Source organism: Homarus americanus, unplaced genomic scaffold, assembly GCF_018991925.1.
Source record: "Homarus americanus isolate GMGI-L3 unplaced genomic scaffold, GMGI_Hamer_2.0 scaffold34921, whole genome shotgun sequence".
In the NCBI taxonomy this organism is placed as follows: Eukaryota; Metazoa; Arthropoda; class Malacostraca; order Decapoda; family Nephropidae; genus Homarus; species Homarus americanus.
This window is the reverse complement of record NW_024741901.1, coordinates 20,314,709-20,333,978: the sequence shown is the minus strand read 5'-3', so window position 1 is coordinate 20,333,978 and position 19,270 is coordinate 20,314,709. Positions and strand designations below refer to the sequence as shown.

Below are 19,270 nucleotides of genomic sequence, written 5' to 3'. Positions count from 1 at the left end.
GGACAGAGGGGAGACTGGCGGAGGAGGGATAGAGGACAGAGGGGAGGAGGGGAGGATAGAGGGGGGAGGACTGGCGGGAGGAGGATAGAGGCGGAGGAGGGATGGGGGAGACTGGCGGGGAGGGAGGGGATGGGGGAGGGGGAGGAGGGATAGAGGGAGACTGGCGGGAGGGAGGGATAGGGGAGACTGGCGGGAGGAGGGATAGAGGGAGACCGGCGGGAGGAGGGATAGAGGGGAGACCGGCGGGAGGAGGGATAGAGGGGAGACTGGGGGAGGGATAGAGGGGGGGACCGGCGGAGGAGGGAGAGAGACCTGGCGGGAGGAGGGATAGAGGGAGACTGGCGGGAGGAGGGATAGAGGGAGACCGGCGGGAGGGAGAGGAGACTGGCGGGAGGAGGGATAGAGGGGAGACTGGCGGGAGGAGGGATAGGGGAGACTGGCGGGGGAGGAGGGATAGAGGGGAGACTGGCGGGAGGAGGGATAGAGGGAGACTGGCGGGAGGAGGGATGGGGGAGACTGGGGGAGGAGGATAGAGGGAGACTGGGGAGGAGGATAGGGGGGGAGGGGGAGGATAGAGGGAGGGGAGCAGGAGAGGGATAGAGGGAGACCGGGGGGAGGGATAGAGGGGAGACTGGGGGAGGAGGGATAGAGGAGACTGGCGGAGGAGGGGATAGAGGGGAGACTGGCGGAGGAGGATAGAGACTGGCAGGAGGGATGAGACTGGCAGGAGAGGGAGAGGAGACTGGCGCTGGCGGGAGGAGGAGGGAAGAGGGAGACTGGCGGGAGGGAGGGAGGGGAGACTGGCGGGAGGAGGGATATGGGAGACTGGCAGGGAGGAAGGGATAGAGGGAGACTGGCGGGAGAGGAGGGATAGAGAGGAGACTGGCGGGACTGAGGAGGATAGAGAGGAGACTGGCGGGAGGAGGGAGAGGGAGACTGGCGGAGGAGGGATAGAGGGATGGAGAGGACTGGGGAGGAGGGATAGGGAGACTGGCGGGAGGAGGGATAGGGGGAGACTGGCGGGAGGAGGGATAGAGAGGGAGACTAGAGAGGGAGAGGAGGAGGGAGGGAGGGGGAGGAGGGATGGGGAGGGGAGGCAGTGGACTATTTCTGTCCGTCTCACCTGGCTGCACTACCTGTATGGCTCACAGGGGGTGGGGGGAATGTAACTGTTGGTGTGATGATTTAGTGAGTGTTAAGTGTTCTGGGTGTATCTGTCGGAGTGTAGAGGTGCGTGTGTGGCGGTGCGGGTGTATGGTGGTGTGGGTGTGTGTGCGGGTGTGCATGGTGGTGTGGGTGTATGGTGGTGCGGGGTGTATGGTGGTGTGGGTGTGTATGGTGGTGTGGTGGCGGTGGTGGTGTGGGTGTATGGTGGTGTGGGTGTATGGCGGTGCGGGGTGTGTGGTGGTGTGGGGCGTATGGTGGTGCGGGTGTATGGAGGTGCGGGTGTATGGTGGTGGGGTGTATGGTGGTGTGTGTGTGTGTGGTGGGTGTGTGGTGCGGGTGTGGTGGTGCGGGGTGTGTGTGTGATAATAATTAATGGTTTATTGAGAGAAAACAGGAGCCAAAGACTGTAAAATATACCACGGACAGAGATGGCATACATAAGTGATACAGGGGAGTGCCTCATGTAATAAAAGCTTTCATTACAAAAATAGGAGGAAACATGAGGTGAACATACAGGTTACAGGAACTACATCAGGGTGGGGTGGCTGGTCTTGTAGGACTGAGGCAGCTGCAAGGGGACGATATTACTTCCAAGATTGTGTGGCGGTGTGTCCGTAAACTGGTGGTTAGAGACGTAATGAAGACCAGGGGGAGCTGAGAGGGCTAGTGTACAGAGTGCCTCTTGGTAGGTGGTTCATAGTGGCACTTTGACAATGTCCCGCGCGTGTGCGTGTGTGGCAACAGGAGTGAGTCACCACCAGCATCACTAACAACAACAACAAACAGACAGTGTTGGAGTGTGTGTGTGTGTGTGTGTGTGTGTGTGTGTGTGTGTGTGTGTGTGTGTGTGTGTGTGTCCTGCTTATTTACACGAGGCACAAGAGAAGTGGCCGACTGGATGATGATGGGTGTGTATGCTAGGATGTGGGTGGGTGTGCTAGGAGTTGGGTGTGTAGTAGGTGGGCTGTGGCGGCTGGATATGGGTGGCAATGGGGAAAGGTGGCTGGGAGCGGGTGAGGGTCATCCATACATTGTGGCGAGAGGCAGGAGTTAGGGCAGCAGGGGCAGGAAGGAAGGAACAAGAGTTTGTTTGATTGATTGAAACAGTTTATTTGGCCAGAAAAACACAGAAACAGAGTGGATAATAATAACAATATTAACATGGCTGAGCCAATTGAGAACCTGAGCTCTCTTGTAGGCACTGATATATATACTATACTGTACATTTATCTCAAGGAAGTATTATGTAACATTTAGTATCATCTGGAATAGTACACACAGCATGGTGGTAATAAGAACATAGCAGAATGTTACCACGGTTATCGCTTCGATATTTATTTATTTATTTTTATTTTATTTATTATTATTATTATTATTATTATTTTACATTTATATTATAGGGACAGCATAAAGGCATGTGGGCGAGGTATCCGTTGATAACCAAAGGATTAAACCATCTTCCTCTTAAGGGCTTATAGCAATCGTCAAGAGTTAAACCATCATTGTCAAAGGGTTTAATTGTCGTTCTCAAAGAGTAAAAATATAGTACTCAAAAGAGTTCAAACGTCGTCGAAGGGTTAAACCACCACCATCAAAGGGTTAAACCTTGTTATATGATTAAGTATAAATTACAGTATTTGTAATTGAGCTTTATTAACGTCTTAATAAACTCAGGTGAGTTTTGTTGTCCCAGGTGTTTTCACAGTTCACTACAAGTACATAAAAAAAAGTTTTAAGTTAATTTTTTGCATCGTTACTAGTCTGGGAGGGGGGTCAACTGTGGGGTCATTGGGGTCAGGTGGTGCTGGCGGTCTAGGTCACGTGTGTGTTTGTCTCGCTCGTCTAGACGTGACGTCACGGGTCAGTCAGTCGTCCTTCCTGGGGGGGGGGAAGTAAAAGCTCTTGACAGGTTTCTGTTGAGAGAGAGAGACGTTCAACATGTGGTCATCTGCGAAAGAAGAAGAGGAAGAAGCGAGAATGAAGGAAAGTGAGAACAAAGGAGAAAAAAGCGAATCATGGTGTAGAGAAGAGGTGGAGAACTGGGAAGTCATGTAATGATAGTTGTCAACCTCGCGTTGCTGAGGTGGTAGGCGGTGATAGTTATAGTGGTGGTGGAGTAGTGGTGGTGATGGTGTTAGTGATGATGAAAGGTGGGTTAGTGACGGTGATGCTGGTAGAGGTGGGGATTGGTAGGATGGCGTGGGGTTAAGTTGTAGAATAGATGATGAGAGAAGGAAGGAGGAAGAAGGACGAGAATAACAGGAGGGAGGAAGCAAGGAGAGTTACAGGTGATGAAGAAATACAAGAAGGGGGGGGAATTATGATATGGGAATGAATGTGAGACTAGGGAGGGAGGAAATGAGGGGGGGGGGAGGGAGAGGGGGGGGGAGAGCGTGGGAGTGTCCTGGCCACACAGCCTTTTGACGGGAGCTGCAGACACAGGCTCAGGTGTTGTCGTGTGCATGATGGTTGTGCGTGGTGGGTGTACATAACACTCTACAGTAGTACACCGGGGTCAGGGAGCTCACACACACACACACACACTGTTCCATCATGTCCTCACGTCGCCGGAGACACAGACTTCAATGCTCATTTTACCAGCAGGCAGGTGAGGCCATGGTCGTGAGAGAGAGAGAGAGAGAGAGAGAGAGAGAGAGAGAGAGAGAGAGGTCTTAAGGCTCCACGAGGGAGTGTCACGTGATCACCTTCTCTCCCCGGGTTGTGGTGTCATCTCTCTCCCTCAACCTACAGTACGGTTCACACTCGTGATCTCTCACTATCTCAGCTTCCTGGTCTACACCTCACCACCTCCAGTCTGTTTATGACATAACTAATGATGCTGAAGAAGAGGAGTGTGAGTGAGTGAGTGGTGTTAACAGAGGCGCTGGGTGTTGTGACTGATGGAGAGCTCGTCCACCATTGCACAGGTGTCTGGTGCAGGCGGTGGTAATGTGTCTGGTGGTGGTGAGCCTGTTTGTTCTCCACCACTAAGGTTGTTTCCCCTCACCACGCAGCGTCCCCAGAACACGTCTGGTTGTTACTGCCATTGCCCACCACCGTGGGTCATGAACACAGCAGTGGTTGTGTGTGTGTGTGTGTGAGAGACGTTGAGTTTCATGTGATGTCCACCAGTCGTGCGTATACTGTGTCTGGGGAGGAGAATTGATGGGACGAAGGGGAGTTGTGTGGGGGAGAGACGAAGGGAGAGAGAAAACGAAAGGGGAGAGAGGAAGTTGTATATGTGGAGGGAGGGAGGGAGCAGAACACGTTGAGGTTGACACATTGGTCACTCCCGGAAACAGGTAGAGTGTGTGTGTATAATGATGGTGGGAACAATGTTGTCTCCCTCCTGTTGTTTCACACGTGTTGGTCCTGGAGTGTTCAGTCAAGGAAGTGTTACCATTATTTTATACAGCATGTGTGTGTGTGTGTGTGGCTAAGTCGCTGTACTCAATGGGTTAAGTCACAGTACAGACTCATAGGGGTTAAGATAGGGTACTCAGGAGGTTGTAAATCTGTATTTAGGAGTTTGGCACACTACATGGTTGGCATTGAATTCAGGAGGTTGGCACTGTATTTAGGAAGTTGGCACTGTACCAAAAAGGTTGGCACTGTATTCAGGAGATTGGCACTGTACCCAGGAGGTCGCCACTATACTCAGGGGTTGCTTACTATACTCAAGGTTGAACTGTATTCAGGGGTTACAAATGTTTTTTGTTTTTTCAGCGAACTAGTTACTGTCATAATTGTTTTTTATATATTTTTAATTAATTATTACTCTTCTAATTCACACACCTCATTTGGGGAGTTTTAACGAGGTACACTTAATTACTTACCATAATAATTACTCCAAGTATTATTCATATTTCTTAACATTTATTTTATTTATTTTTTTATTATTCTTTGCATGTTTTGGTATACAACTAACAAAATTTTTCCCAGTATTTTTTCTGTGTTGTTTCCTAATTGATGGAGTGTTGTGTTTTGGTGTGTTTAGGAATAGATTATACTGTGCGGGTTTGTTGTTGTGTTTATTTTGTGATTTTATTAATCTTTTGTGTTGTCTCGTTTTTCGCGTTCGTGTGTGTGTGTGTGTGTGTGTGTGTCGTGTTATTGTTGTAATGTAATGGTTTGGTTGTTATTGTACCGTACTTTTAGGGGGGGGGAGGAAGGAAGGGAAGGAGTGATAGGGAAGGAAGGAAGGAGGGGAGATGAGGGAGAGAATGAATGTGGTACTTTTTGTACTGTGCAGTCTCCTGCCCCTCATCTACTCCCTCCTATCCCTCTTGCTCCCTCCTATCCTCTTCTACTTCCGTCCTCCTCTACTCCCTCCTGTCTCCTCTACTCCCTCCTGCCTCCTGCCTCCTCCCATCCTTCCTCTCTCCCCGAACCTCCACTGCCCCCTCCTATCCTCTACTACCCCCTGTCCCTCCACATCCTTGAGTTCACTCGTGTAAGTTGTGGATCTACTCACCTACATGTGTGTGTGTGTGTGTGTGAACGCTAGCCAGTGATAATCGTAAGGATCTCAGGTGAACGCGCGTCGGCCCACACTGACCTCCTCTTAATCGCGGGCTACAAGAGAGTGCGTGGCGGGTTTTCAGGTTCAAGCGTTCTGTTTCGAGTAAGAGAACGCAGCTAGTGCTTAAGTGAATTAGTCTTCTACACACACACACACACACACACACACACACACACACACACACACAGTGATACATAACTTACAAGCCTCAGTGGATCCGGGATTCAGACGCATAATTCAGGCGAACACAACAAATGTCACTTGAGGAGGATGATTCAGAACGAAGTGGTTCCCGAGTCACAAAGCTTCGTTTACGGTGAATATTCCTCGTAATCTTTTAAAGTCTTTTTTAAGATAGAATGACTCCCAGTTTCGTTGTCTCTACCTTCAAGTTATCATCTGGGAATATTTTCAAGGTATATTTTTCATTTTTCTCGTAAAGGTGAGTATTTAAGTGGATTTCTGAACATTTACGAGAATTATTGTTGTCTTGCGGGTCTTTGTGAACTGGTTGGAGTTTAGCCAATACTCTTGTCCGACGGGTTGAATCTTTTCATAGCGCCTGTCATGGCGGCTGAATTTCGAAAGTTGGTTCTCTCTCTTTCTCTCTCTCTCTCTCTCTCTCTCACAAAGGATCGTACGATGATTTTTCTCTACCTGTGAATGGGAGACGGGGAGAGAAAGAGAGAGACAAACAGACAGAACAAGAGAGAAAAGGAGGTGAGAGATAGACAGAGACAGAAAGAGGAACTAGAGAGAGAGAGAGAGAGAGAGAGAGAGAGAGGGGGGGCCATTGCTGTGACGGTAAAGTAAAACAAAAACAAAAACCCACAAATCTAAGGTATTTTAACTTATATCTTCCCGTTGTTATTTTAAAGTCAATCTCTGTGGTAGTTTGTGAATCTCCAGTTATGAGGCAGAAAAAAATATGACTTATGTTTTCTTGTTGGCTGTTTAGGAGTGTGTTGGGGGCGAATGATGGGACACGGAGGAGTGTGATGGGTAAGGGGGGACTGGGTGGTAGGTTGTAGGAAGGATGGTGGAGGATGTGGGGGCAGGAGGTGATGGGTTATTTGGTGGATGTAACTCTGGAAATCAAGTTGTTATTATTATTATCATGTTATTTTGTTATTTATGTCAACAGTGGGGAATTATTCATGAATTAAAATACCTCTCGATTCAGGTATGTTAATCTTGTGAAGTGGTTTATAGACTTGCAGGTAATAACTTAATCCACTAGGGAATTATCTAGGATTATTAAAGAGTTATCACATGCGAACATAACTCTGGCTGGTGTCACACTTGATTCATAATTTTACTAGAATAATTATACCCTGGAATGTACTGTGCTAGACCAGGTATGTGAACCTTCTGGTAATTGACAGGCGGAACCCACCCACCCCAATTTGATGTACCTGGTAACTTGTAATTATAATGAAATGAATTATCACCTAATGATCGTTTAGGAGAAAAAATATGATGATAAATCGTTTCATGTGGAAAGGCGGAGCAAGCTGTTACGTAAACCCTCCTCACCTGTAGTTTACACCTGGTGGAGTGTCTTGTCCTGTGTCGAGTTGGTGAATCTTGATGTTGGGGACGTGGAGGAGGACTGAGGGAGGGTAGTGTGGGTGCGTGCCGCCGAGGACAAACACAGTGGGTGGTTAGCGGAGGCCCTGGGGCACCCCTTACCTCCAGGCGCTTCACCCACCCGCACCGGTCATGTTGGTACGCCTGACCCCAACCTGCCTCCCCCACTACCTGTGTGTGTACCCCAGCACCACCACCACTACCCACCACTACCAACCATCATCACTACCCACTACCACTAGTCCACCACCACCACTACTACCATCACTGCCCACTACCACCACCTTCCAACACATACAACCTGTGTGTGTGTGTGAACCTCAGCACCACCTACCACCACAATCACCAGCCCACTCTTTCACCTCAATACATCCAGGAACATCATACCTGTACATGTTAATTCATTGCCTTACTGTATTTACACACATACACAACCCCTGAAATACACACCTGGCCTTGATAAGTCAGGTGTGTACAGAATTGCTATGTTGAGATCACCTAAAATAGTCAAATATATATATATGCCTCTGAAGATGTCTTGAATAAAGACGAAAGCTAAGGTACTCCGTTGTTCCATTTTTCCCGTGTGATTTTATCCAAGATATATATATATATATATATATATATATATATATATATATCCGGGTTAATTACACACCAGACTCCTTCACTAACTTGTAAAAAAAATAGTAACTTCTTGAGTACGATGACTTAACATACTTGAGTACAATGATGTAACCTTCTGGGTAAGACAACTTAACCTCTTGAGTTACAATGACTTAAGTCCTTGAGTACGATAACTTAACATCTTGGGAGTGCGATAAACTTACTTTTCTCTCTCTCTCTCTCTCTCTCTCTCTCTCTCTCTCTCTCTCTCTCAATAGCATAATTCCTACATTGTTTAAACTCACCTGCAAGAGACTAGGTTTGTTTGTTTGTTTGTTTGTTTATTTATTGTTTACTTTCCCGACGTTGGTGGTTGACCTTCGGCCTCTGCATGGTAGGCTCTGTGACGTAATCGTGACGTATGTAAACAAACACATACGGGACCACAAGGGACTGGAAAAGCGCTCGTTTGTTTAACCTCAGAAAGGTTATGTATTGACTTGAGGGTTGAACCATCATCTTGCTAAATCACCATCCTAAAATATTAAGCCACCATCGTTAAATATTAAACAATCACCCTGTTAAACCATCATCGTAAAATTAATGATGATAGTTATGGTTATACCGTTGATACTGATAGTTGGTTGTAGCGATGGTGGTTGGTAGTGATGATTCGTGATGGTGGTGGTTGTAGTGATGATGGTAGTGGTGGTAGTGATGATGGTTATAGCGATGGTGGTGGTTTTGTGGTAGTGGTGGTAGTGATGATGGTTGTAGCGATGGTGGTAGTGATGGTGGTCACCGTGTAGTGTGAGAGTGGGAACGTCACTTTACAGGTAACGGGCCAGCCAGCTTCCCCCCTCCCCCACCACACACACACACACCTGCTGCCTCTCTCTCTCTCTCTCTCTCTCTCTCTCTCTCTCTCTCTCTCTCTCTCTCTCTATTTTATCTTCTGTCGTCCTGGTCGTCTCACGGTGGCAAATCGTGTCTTAAAACGACCTCGGTACTACCCCCACCAGGTAGGATCATGTATGACTAGGGAACCCCAAGCAGGTCCTCACGTACGACCAGGTACGACCCTTGGTAGAACTCACAGGTACCCTCAAAATCCCATAATGGTCGTGGAATGCCTGTTATGTACTGTTCTCTCTCTCTCTCTCTCTCTCTCTCTCTCTCTCTCTCTCTCTCTCTCTCTCTCTCTCTCTCTCTCTCTCTCTCTCTCTACTGGCCATCTGTACTCTCGATAGCCTCCAGTATTTATGGCCACCTGCGCTCTCCATGCTTACCTGTACTCTAGATGGCCTCCTGTACATTAGATGACCACCTGTACTCTAGACGGCCACTGTGTTCCTCATAGCCACCTGTACCCCTCATGGCCACCTGTACTCCTCATGGCCACCTGTACTCCTCATGGCCACCTGTACTCCTTATGGCTACCTGTACTCTAGAGTCTAGATGGTCACTTTTACTCTTCATGGCCACTTGTACTCTAGAACGCCATCTTTACTCATGTCCACCTGTACTCTAGAGGGCCACATGTACTCTGGCGAGGTCCATCGGGGACTCTCAGCTGGTTGGCCAGATGTGTGTAGCTCACCGCCTACCACTACTACCTGTATCACCAGTACTACCACCATCAGTTATCACCAATACTACCACCACCACCACCTCGCTAACACTACCATCATTACTATTACTACTACAAGCAATTTATGTTTTGTGAATTCTTAAACGATGTCTACAACTCCCCAACCCTAAAAAAAAATTATCACTTAACCTTACTTATAATTAATTCGTGTACTTTCATCGCGTATACACTCTCACACCATGATATAAATATTTAAGTATTAGTGATTGATTCATCTGTGTGGATTATAAGTTGAATTAAGTACGAGGGAAGAGATGGATGGTGGGAAGACCGACAGGCCCCGGGTGTAGGTTGGCAGCCCTGGGTGTTTGAAGGTCACGTTTTAGCAAGCCTGATCCACCGTGTTTGTTAAGCCAGATTGCCCTTATTATGCACACACTGTGACCTCCTGTGGCATCCTCGGCCGTAGAGACACACACATACATACACACAAGTAACTTACTCTCTCTTATATCTCCTTCAGGCAAGTATTAAAACTCCTCCGGGGAAAAAAAGGTTCAAAGTAACACGGTATTACCACCTGAGATTGTGTGTGTGTGTGTGTGTGTGTAGCGAGGTGGTGGAAATGTTGTGAGCTGGTGATGGCAGTAGTGGTCCGACCAGCACAGGACTGACTGGCTGACCCAACCAAACAAACACACACACACACACACACAGTCTTGGCTTGTTTGTTTGTTTTTGTTTTGTTCTGTTTGTGGCAATCTCATCTGCCTCTGTGGATTTGTCACTTTTTTGTTTTTCTTGTTAAATATTCCTGAAATGAGAAATTTTTTTTGTGTGTACCTGTAATTAACTTGGTGATGTTTGGATGTACCTGTAAGTAATTTCGCGACGTTTGGGTGTACCTGTAAAGTAACTTGATGTTTGGGTGTACCTGTAAAGTAACTTCGCGATGTTTGGGTGTACCTGTAAAGTAACTTGGTGATGTTTGGATGTACCTGTAAAGTAACTTGATGTTTGGGTGTACCTGTAATTAACTTGGTGATGTTTGGCCTGTAAGTAATTTCGCGACGTTTGGGTGTACCTGTAATTAACTTGGTGATGTTTAGGTGTACCTGTAATTAACGGTGATGTTTAGGTGTACCTGTAATTAACTTGATGTTTGGGTGTACTTGTAAGTAACTTGGTGATTCACAAAGGTTCCTCCTGCTGTAAAATAACACACACACACACACACACACACACACACACACACACACACTTGTCAGAAGGTCTCATGTCTTGTAAAAAAAAACACATCCTTGTTATACGTACAGGTACAATTATAGGTACTGGTACAGGTGTAGGTACTGATACAAGTGTAGGTACTGGTACAGGTACAGGTACAATTATAGGTACTGGTACAGGTGTAGGTACTGATACAAGTGTAGGTACTGGTACAGGTACAGGTACAATTATAGGTACTGGCACAGGTGTAGGTACAGGCACAGGTGTAGGTACAGGCACAGGTGTAAGTACAAGCACAGGTGTAGGCACAGTATAGGTTCTGGTACAGGATATTGAAAACTCCGTAAATTCATATATTACAAAATACCGACTTTACATTTGTCAATATGTTTACTGTACAAGGACGTGTGTGTGTTTATTTTAGTTAATACAGTATAGTCCATTGACTCTTTTTATTCTAACTTGTGGAAAATGACCCAGAACACCTCCCTCCCTCCCTCCCTCCCTCCCTCACCAGATCTGTTGTATTATGCAATTAGTCAATTTCAGCTGGAGTACAGCAACAGAAGGATCACCAGTTACAGCACGTTGGATATTGGTTACAGCAGGTTGGAGGAGGAGGAAGGGACAGGTGTCACAGAAGGTGGAAGGGGACAGGTGGAGACAACACTACTATGGCGTCCACCTCACCTGACCCTCCAGTAGATGATGTCAGATTTTTACCTAAAGTGTTGAGGGAGTTACGTCAGCAGCTGTACACTGTGACTCTTTCCTGGTGTGTGTGTGCGTGTGCGTGTGTGTGTGTGTGTGTGTGTGTGTTGTTGTTATGACTATTATTATAATTATTATTATTATTATTATTATTATTATTTTTATTATTATTATTATTATTATCGTTATCGTTGTTGTTACTATTTTTGTTAGTATTGGTATTATTTTTATTCTTGTTGTTGTTGTGGTTGTTTTGTTGTTGTTATGACCGTCAATTGTAGCAGCAGTTGTAATAACCAGGATACAACACCGATAACAGTAGCTATTAACAACAACAGTGAACACAACAACAACAACAACACCAGCAGATGTGAACCGTGGAGGAGAGAGAGGAAAGAGACAGAGGGGGTGACGAGGAAAGACGAAGCATCAACCATGAGGAGGAAGGAGACAGCAAGGATGAGAAGGAGGAAGGACACAGAAGGCAACAAGCAAGGAAGAAGAGAGAGAGACAGAGAGAGAGAGAGAGAGCAGCAGCCCAGGAAACAGTGGGTCGTGACAAGTAACATTAAAAGGCATGGGTTTCCTTGGAAGGCCAGGCAGGTTGTGTGTGTGTGTGTGTGTGTGTGTGTGTGTGTGTTTACCTTGTAGACTCCCTCTGACACTGCAGCACCGGAAACAGCTTACCCCTGGTCTCTCCCTCCCTCGCCAAGTGCTGTTAACTCACTCGCTCACTTACTCACTCACTCACTTCCTCTCACTCACACACCATGTTATTATATACGTGTTGCTCTTATATATGCTTTGCTGTTGCCTCACTGTTGCTGCTGTTATGTAGATATACTGTTGACTCTCTCTCTCCTCTTCCTGGGGTTGACCTCACAGCAGACGGTCGTGCTGTGAATTGATTCCGTCATCATTGTGTATAGTAGGTGAGAGAGAGAGAGAGAGAGAGAGAGAGAGAGGAATACGTAATAGTGGTAGATGAGAGAAGCAGATGACTGAGAGGTAGGTGAGGGAGTGAGGAAGGTGGACACTGAGATGACAGAGAGAGGTGGACTTGCTCTCTCTCTCCCAATCATCACCACTTCCAACACCTCCATCAGTCATCACCCTCCACACTCCATCAGTCATCCTCCTCCAACACACTCCATCAGTCATCACCCACTCCACCACACTCCATCAGTCATCACCCTCCACCACACTCCATCAGTCATCACCCACTCCAACACACTCCATCAGTCATCACCACTCCACCACACTCTCAGTCATCACCACTCCAACACACTCCATCAGTCCTCTCCTCCACCACCTCATCAGTCATCTGCCACTCAACTTTCCTCCATCCAGTCATCACCACTCCACCACACTCCATCAGTCATCACCACTCCAACACACTCCATCAGTCATCACCACTCCACCACACTCCATCAGTCATCACCACTCCACCACACTCCATCAGTCATCACCACTCCAACACACTCCATCAGTCATCACCACTCCACCACACTCCATCAGTCATCACCACTCCACCACACTCCATCAGTCATCACCACTCCACCACACTCCATCAGTCATCACCACTCCACCACACTCCATCAGTCATCACCACTCCACCACACTCCATCAGTCATCACCACCTAACACACTCCATCAGTCATCACCACTCCAACACACTCCATCAGTCATCACCACTTCCAGCACACTCCATCATACTGTGGAGTGATTGTGAGGAAAGGGGTGAGAAGAATATTTTGGAGAGAGGACTGAAGGAAGAATCTATGTAGAGAGAGAGGAGAGGGGAGACAGAGAGCGTAGAGAGAGAGAGAGAGAGAGAGAGAGAGGCAGGGGACAGATGGGAGGTAGAGAGAGGAGAGGGAGACAGGAGGAGAGAGAGAGAGAGAGAGAGAGAGAGAGAGAGGAGAGGGGAGACAGAGCGTAGAGAGAGAGAGAGAGAGAGAGAGGCAGGGACAGGTGGAGGTAGAGAGAGGAGAGGGGAGACAGGAGCGTAGAGAGAGAGAGAGAGAGAGAGAGAGAGAGAGAGGCAGGGGACAGATGGAGCGTGAGAGAGAGAGGGAGACAGAAGGAGCGTAGAGAGAGAGAGAGAGAGGGAGGGACAGATGGAGGTAGAGAGAGGAGAGGGAGACAGGAGCGAGAGAGAGAGAGAGAGAGAGGCAGGGACAGATGGAGCGTAGAGAGGAGAGGGGAGACAGAAGGAGCGTAGAGAGAGAGAGAGAGAGGGAGGGGACAGATGGAGCGTAGAGAGAGTTGTGAGGGATCAAGTAGATGATTGCAGGGTTGTGGTGGGCACGTGGGCAGATAGCTCGGGCGAGTCCTCACGTCTCCTTCTTCGACTCCTCCGCTTATTCTTATTTTGGCCAAGTTGGAGCTTCGTCAGTCAGTCACCCAGCCAATCAGTCAGTCACCCAGTCAGTCAGTAAGTCAGCCACCTTAACTACCTTCGTATCTAAGTTAAAGGATGACTTAACGTAAAAAAAAAAGCGTACTTGTGTTTTTTTTTTAATATACATAAACTTTCCCGATCTAAATTCATACATTTTCTCAACCATTATTTTATCGTGTGTTTGTGGTTGATGTTGGTGAAGAGTTTGTGATGAAAGTCGTGTTGCAATTTGTGTGAATCTGTGTGTGTCTGTATGTGTATTTGTTTGTGTGTGTGTGTGTGTGTGTGTGTGTGTGTGTGTGTGTTTTTGTTTACTGTTCCATCCGCTGCTGCCAAGTTGTTTCACAGCCTCAGTGACTGCTTTGTGTATGTTTGTGTTGCACCCACCACCCACCCTAGCCACCCACCCCACCTTACCCACCCACCCAGCCACCCATCAGCCATCATCATCATCAACTATACTGCTGTGACTGTTAAGAGGCCACACCACTTAGGGTAGTCGTCACCTCTTCTCCTCCCCTTCTTATTCTTCCTCCTCCTCCTCCTCTTGTCTTATTTTCCTCCACCACCTCCTCCTCTTCTTTATCCTCCTCCACCCATCATCTCTTGTTGTTTTGCCTCTTCCTCATTTTTTTCCTTCTTCCTTTTCATCTTCCTCCACCTTTTCTTCTTCTTAATCCTCATCCTCCTCCACCTCCTCTTCTTTATTCCCCTTCTCTTCTTTTTCTCCTTTCTCTTATTTTTTCCTCCTCTTCCCTTTTTGCTTTCTTCTTATTTTACTCCTCTTTTTCCTTTCTCCTATTTTTCACCTTTCTCTTTATTTTTCTCCTTATCTTTCGTCTTTCTCTCTATTTTTCCTCTTTATTTTCCTCCTCCTTATTTTTCCTCCTGTTCCTCTATCATCGCCAGGGTAGCAAGAGGTGTTCAAGGTGACGTACTGTGGGGTCTGGTAGGAGGGAGGGACACACCTGGCGCCGTAGGTGGGGGGAGTTGTGGTGCCCTGGCTTGACCCCTGTTGGGCGTCCCCTGTCCCACCCACCCACCCACCCACCCACCCACCCACCTGCCGCCCACAAACACCAGTACGCCGCCCACAACACCAATACAACATTTACCTCTCATCTTATGTGTGTGTGTGTGTGTGTGTGTGTGTGTGTGTGTGTGTGTGTGTGTGTCCCAGGTCACCCTCAGCACGACCACTCCCTCGTCTCAACACCTTAAGGGATTGTAACACACCCCAGCAGGAGGCCTCAAGGTCGACTCAGCTGTGCCTATTGTAGCCAAACTCAACCATGCTGCATCTGAGGGTTATAATTATATTGTCTCGAATGTTGCTGGTGGTGCTTGTAGGATCACTGTGACGGTAGTGGTTGTTGTAGGTGGTGGTATTGGTGGTAGTAGGTGATGTAGGTAGTGGTTGATTGTAGGTGGTGGTGGTGTGAATAGTGGTAATGGTGGTAATACAGAAGTGGTGGTGATATGTCATTATCCTCAACCTCCCTCACACAGACACTCTACAGTACACTCCCTCACTACTTCCTACACTCTCTCTCTCTCTCTCTCTCTCTCTCTCTCTCTCTCTCTCTCTCTCTCTCTCTCTCTCGACCAGTGCCACCACCCTGTATCGTGAAGGCACGTGTCACCTGCTAGCCATCGTGTGAGAAGAAATTATGTTAAGAGGTCACTTGCATCCGGTCAGTAAGTGCTTTTACTTCCAAGTCTCGCCAGGAAGTGCTCTTAGTTGGTAGCACTGGTGATGTTGGCTACGTATGTTTATGATGTTTGTAGCACTGGTGATGTTGGTGGCTGGCTGTGATGGTAGTATGGTAGCTGTTACTGTTGGTCGGAGATGTTCGTTATGGTGATTGACACGATGGACACTCCTTTCCCCTTTGCTTACTACGACTACTCTCTCGCGACCTTCCTCTGTCCTCACACCTTCACCCCCCCCCCATCCCGGCCAGGCCTGCCCACCACTCCAAGGTCTGCCTGCCTGTCTGACTGACCACCGCCAAGGGTAGACTCGAGGTAAAAAAAAAATAGAAAGTATATTGGTAGAGAAGCAACAACACTCGTGAGGACTCGAGTTGTGTCAGGGGTGTCAGGTGTGTGTGTGTGTGTGTGTGTGTGTGTGTGTGTGTGTGTGTGTGTAACCCTTCACTCACAGGATAGGATATTCATAGATTTCCTTGTTTACGTTTTCATAGTCTGTCAGAAAAGTGTCAACAGGCGTCTCTCAGGAAGCCATATCGTGTGTGTGTTTACCTGCAACTAAACTTGCTACCACCACCACCACAACAACAACAACATCAACAACAACAATAATAATAATGACACCAACAACAATAGTCCTTAGCCCTTGTAAACACTTAACACTGAAAAAATAATACTATTAACCTCTTGAATACGATATCTTGCACCTTTAAGTACAGTGTCACCTGATCACCTTTAGATTCACCTTACCCAGCTTGTTTCACCTGTTCATTAACCACCCTAACTCTATTGGGGGTTGAGGTTAGGCTGGGTTATGCTAGTTAGGCTAAATTAGGTTCGGCTAGTTAATTGAATGAGATAACTGCTGCCTGTTAGTGATTATTTATATATTTTATTTTATTTTTTCGTTCTTTATTAATATTCTACACTGCAGGTAGAGAGACACGTATTTCCTGTGGGTGTTGTCGTGTACTGGATCATTGTTACTCTTGTGTGCCCCACCCCAACACTTGCTGGGTGATGGGTGTTACTGGGCGGGTGGGTGGATGGTGATATTGTGGGTGGTGGCTGTTACTGGGTGGATGGTGATGTGGGTGCCTGGCAGAACATGTTTCCAAACTGGTGTGTGTGTGTGTGTGTGTGACGAGGTGTTCTGTATATGGTGGTGTAGATGCAGGTGTTATCGAGTGTGGTGTTGTGAAGAGCACCACCACTCACTCACCAAGCACGGCGGTACAACAATTAACACATGGTGCCCACTTCACCACCTGTGTACCCGGCCGCACTCACTGACGTCACTGGGCACGTCACTAAGCTGATCTCTCGAACACATGACCTTTTTTTGTGAGAGCTTCTTAAAACGTCACGGGGCGAAGAAATGGCCTGAGGTGCCCAGCGTGTAGTAAGAGCTGTTTTGGCGTCACCAGTCAGTGGGCGACGAGGATGTAACTGACGTCATTATCACCAGGAGGACAGCAATTTGCATGTTTGGTGAATTCAACAGTTGAAGCTGTACTGTTGTCAAGCTTAACCTTACAACAGTGTAGCGGTTGATGACATGGCTTGAGGTCGAGGCTTTGTTTATACAGTATATGATGAATAATGTACTGTGTCTTTCATGATATTATTAGTAGTACCGTAATATCACATAATTACTGGAATACCAATACTGTACCACTATTAGTTACATATAATGGTGGTTCCTCAAAATATAGGTTAACTTAGCTCGGTAAGATTTCTAAATTAACTGGCTAATTTTGGAAGTTAATTGACCCAATCCTGCTACTAAATACTGTACTACTGAAAATGCAAATACAAGAAAGTTTATGTAACTCATAATAATGCAGGTTTCTTCTTCATATAAAACCTCACAAATGTAGAACTTGTAGAAATCCTGCCATTCTTACTTTCTCTATAACCTGGTCGCCAGAATTTGATTGAGCAGCACCAAACTCATAGCAAGGAATCCTTCAGTAGTGTATTAAGTATTTAGTGTGTTTTTATATATTAAAACAAAAATTTACTCACCTAATTGGTTATACAGTGGAATTTAGGTGAACTTATAATGTGTGAGAAAAATGTGTGCTGGGCTCCTGAGTCTAGCATGAGGTAGTTGACAGTAGAAACGCTTAAGAGTTATGCAGTACTTATACAATTTGCAACTTTTTCCTTACAGCCCGACGTCTACAAACGGCAGCTCTGTTAAATGGGGTGCAGCCTCCACAGCACTCTCAAGCAGCAACACAGCCAACAGGGCAGCAGCAGCAAGCACAGCAGCAACAGGCACCACCTCCACAAGTGAGCCATCAACTGCCTCCTCTTGCACCCACTGTTAGCTCTTCTACAGCAGCTCTCCAGGCCAGGCAACAAACATTACGGCTACAGCGCCTCCAGGTGGAGCACGAGAGACTCAGGCTTAGGCAACAGGAGATCATTAAAACGGTATGTGTTAATCATGTCACGGTAATCTTCATCACTTGTACGTAATTTACATTAATGTGTCGTGATGTGCAAAAAAAAAAAATATGATAAATACAAAGATTTTCAAATGACCTCAACATCCTGATGAAGGACATGTATATAGTAGATAAGTAGTACTGTACAGGTATGTGTATTTTAAAGGCTTATCCAAAATTAAATAGTTTTGAACATTTATGGTCACTTAACATAGTGTAGAGATAAAGAGGAAGAAAATTAGATTAGTCTTCCCCCAGGTACGGTTGGCTCAGTCAAGAAATATGTTAATGGATTTTAGCTTAAGTGAACTATACTATTACTGTATCAGTGGTTCTTACAAGTGTATCTGCTGCCTCACCCCCAGAAGGTGTGGTCATAGATGGTGCCTGTGTTTGTTAAGGGGTACAGTAGTTACAGTACAGTATAATGATTTGAAACCTAGGAGTTACACTTGAATGGATAAGATATTTTACAGGAGAAGAATGATAGATTAGGGATTAGTTAAGTCTAGATTTGATGTGATACTTATGAAAAGAAAAATTATTAGTTTGCTCCAAATTTGTTTGAATATTTTGAAATATATGTACAATAAGCCACAAGACTGTTTAGAATGTACTCCGTGAAATAAAATTTTTACTGATATGAGAAGGTAGTGTTCAGCAGCACAGGCATAAGATGAGTAGGAGTGTGAGTGGTAGGATGGGGTGTGGTTTAGGCAAGGTGGAGGTGTGCTGGTTTATGAGTGTTTACATGGCAGCCAGCCAGCTTGGGTAAGGGGGTGGATAGTGCGAGTCAGGGGAGCGGATACAGTCAGATTTGAGCTTCTGGTAACCTGGTAAACCTGCTCCCATTTTCCTTCATTCTCTTCTGTCTTTGTCAATCTTAGAATTGAGATAATCTCCACCAGTGCCATACTCTACCATTTTATCTCATCTTCATACCTAAACCTACAATTCTGCTGTTTCTGCCTCTTCATTGTGGCCCATATTCAGTAAGTCTCATATAATTTTAGGATCTATCTAGTATTTCCTACTTTCCTCTCTCTGTCTTGTGGTTCTTTGACTCTTCACAACCATTTCAACACAAGTGATTTTTATGTTAGAACTTTTGGCCTGGTGGGTTACCTGTACAGTAAGTTAGCATAGTACAATATGGTTCTATCAGAGAGGAATTTATTTAATGTTTAATCTTACAGTACTTGTATTTCATAAGTTGTGTTCTTTCTCATTAATGATGTGTATACCTGTACTGTAGTTATATTTTTATACACTGTAGTATTCTC

General features: G+C 46.3%; 1 protein-coding gene across 1 annotated transcript in view; it reads left to right on the top strand.

Moving 5' to 3' along the window:
* Nucleotides 1-3,105: 3,105 nt before the first annotated feature.
* The window catches only part of LOC121876145 (transcriptional coactivator YAP1-B-like), a 29,321-nt gene continuing 13,156 nt past the window's right edge, over nt 3,106-19,270 (top strand). Inside the window, exons 1-2 of the mRNA XM_042381082.1 lie at nt 3,106-3,154; nt 17,666-17,973. Coding sequence (XP_042237016.1) covers nt 3,106-3,154; nt 17,666-17,973 — 357 coding nt within the window. The remainder of the gene's footprint in view (nt 3,155-17,665; nt 17,974-19,270) is intronic.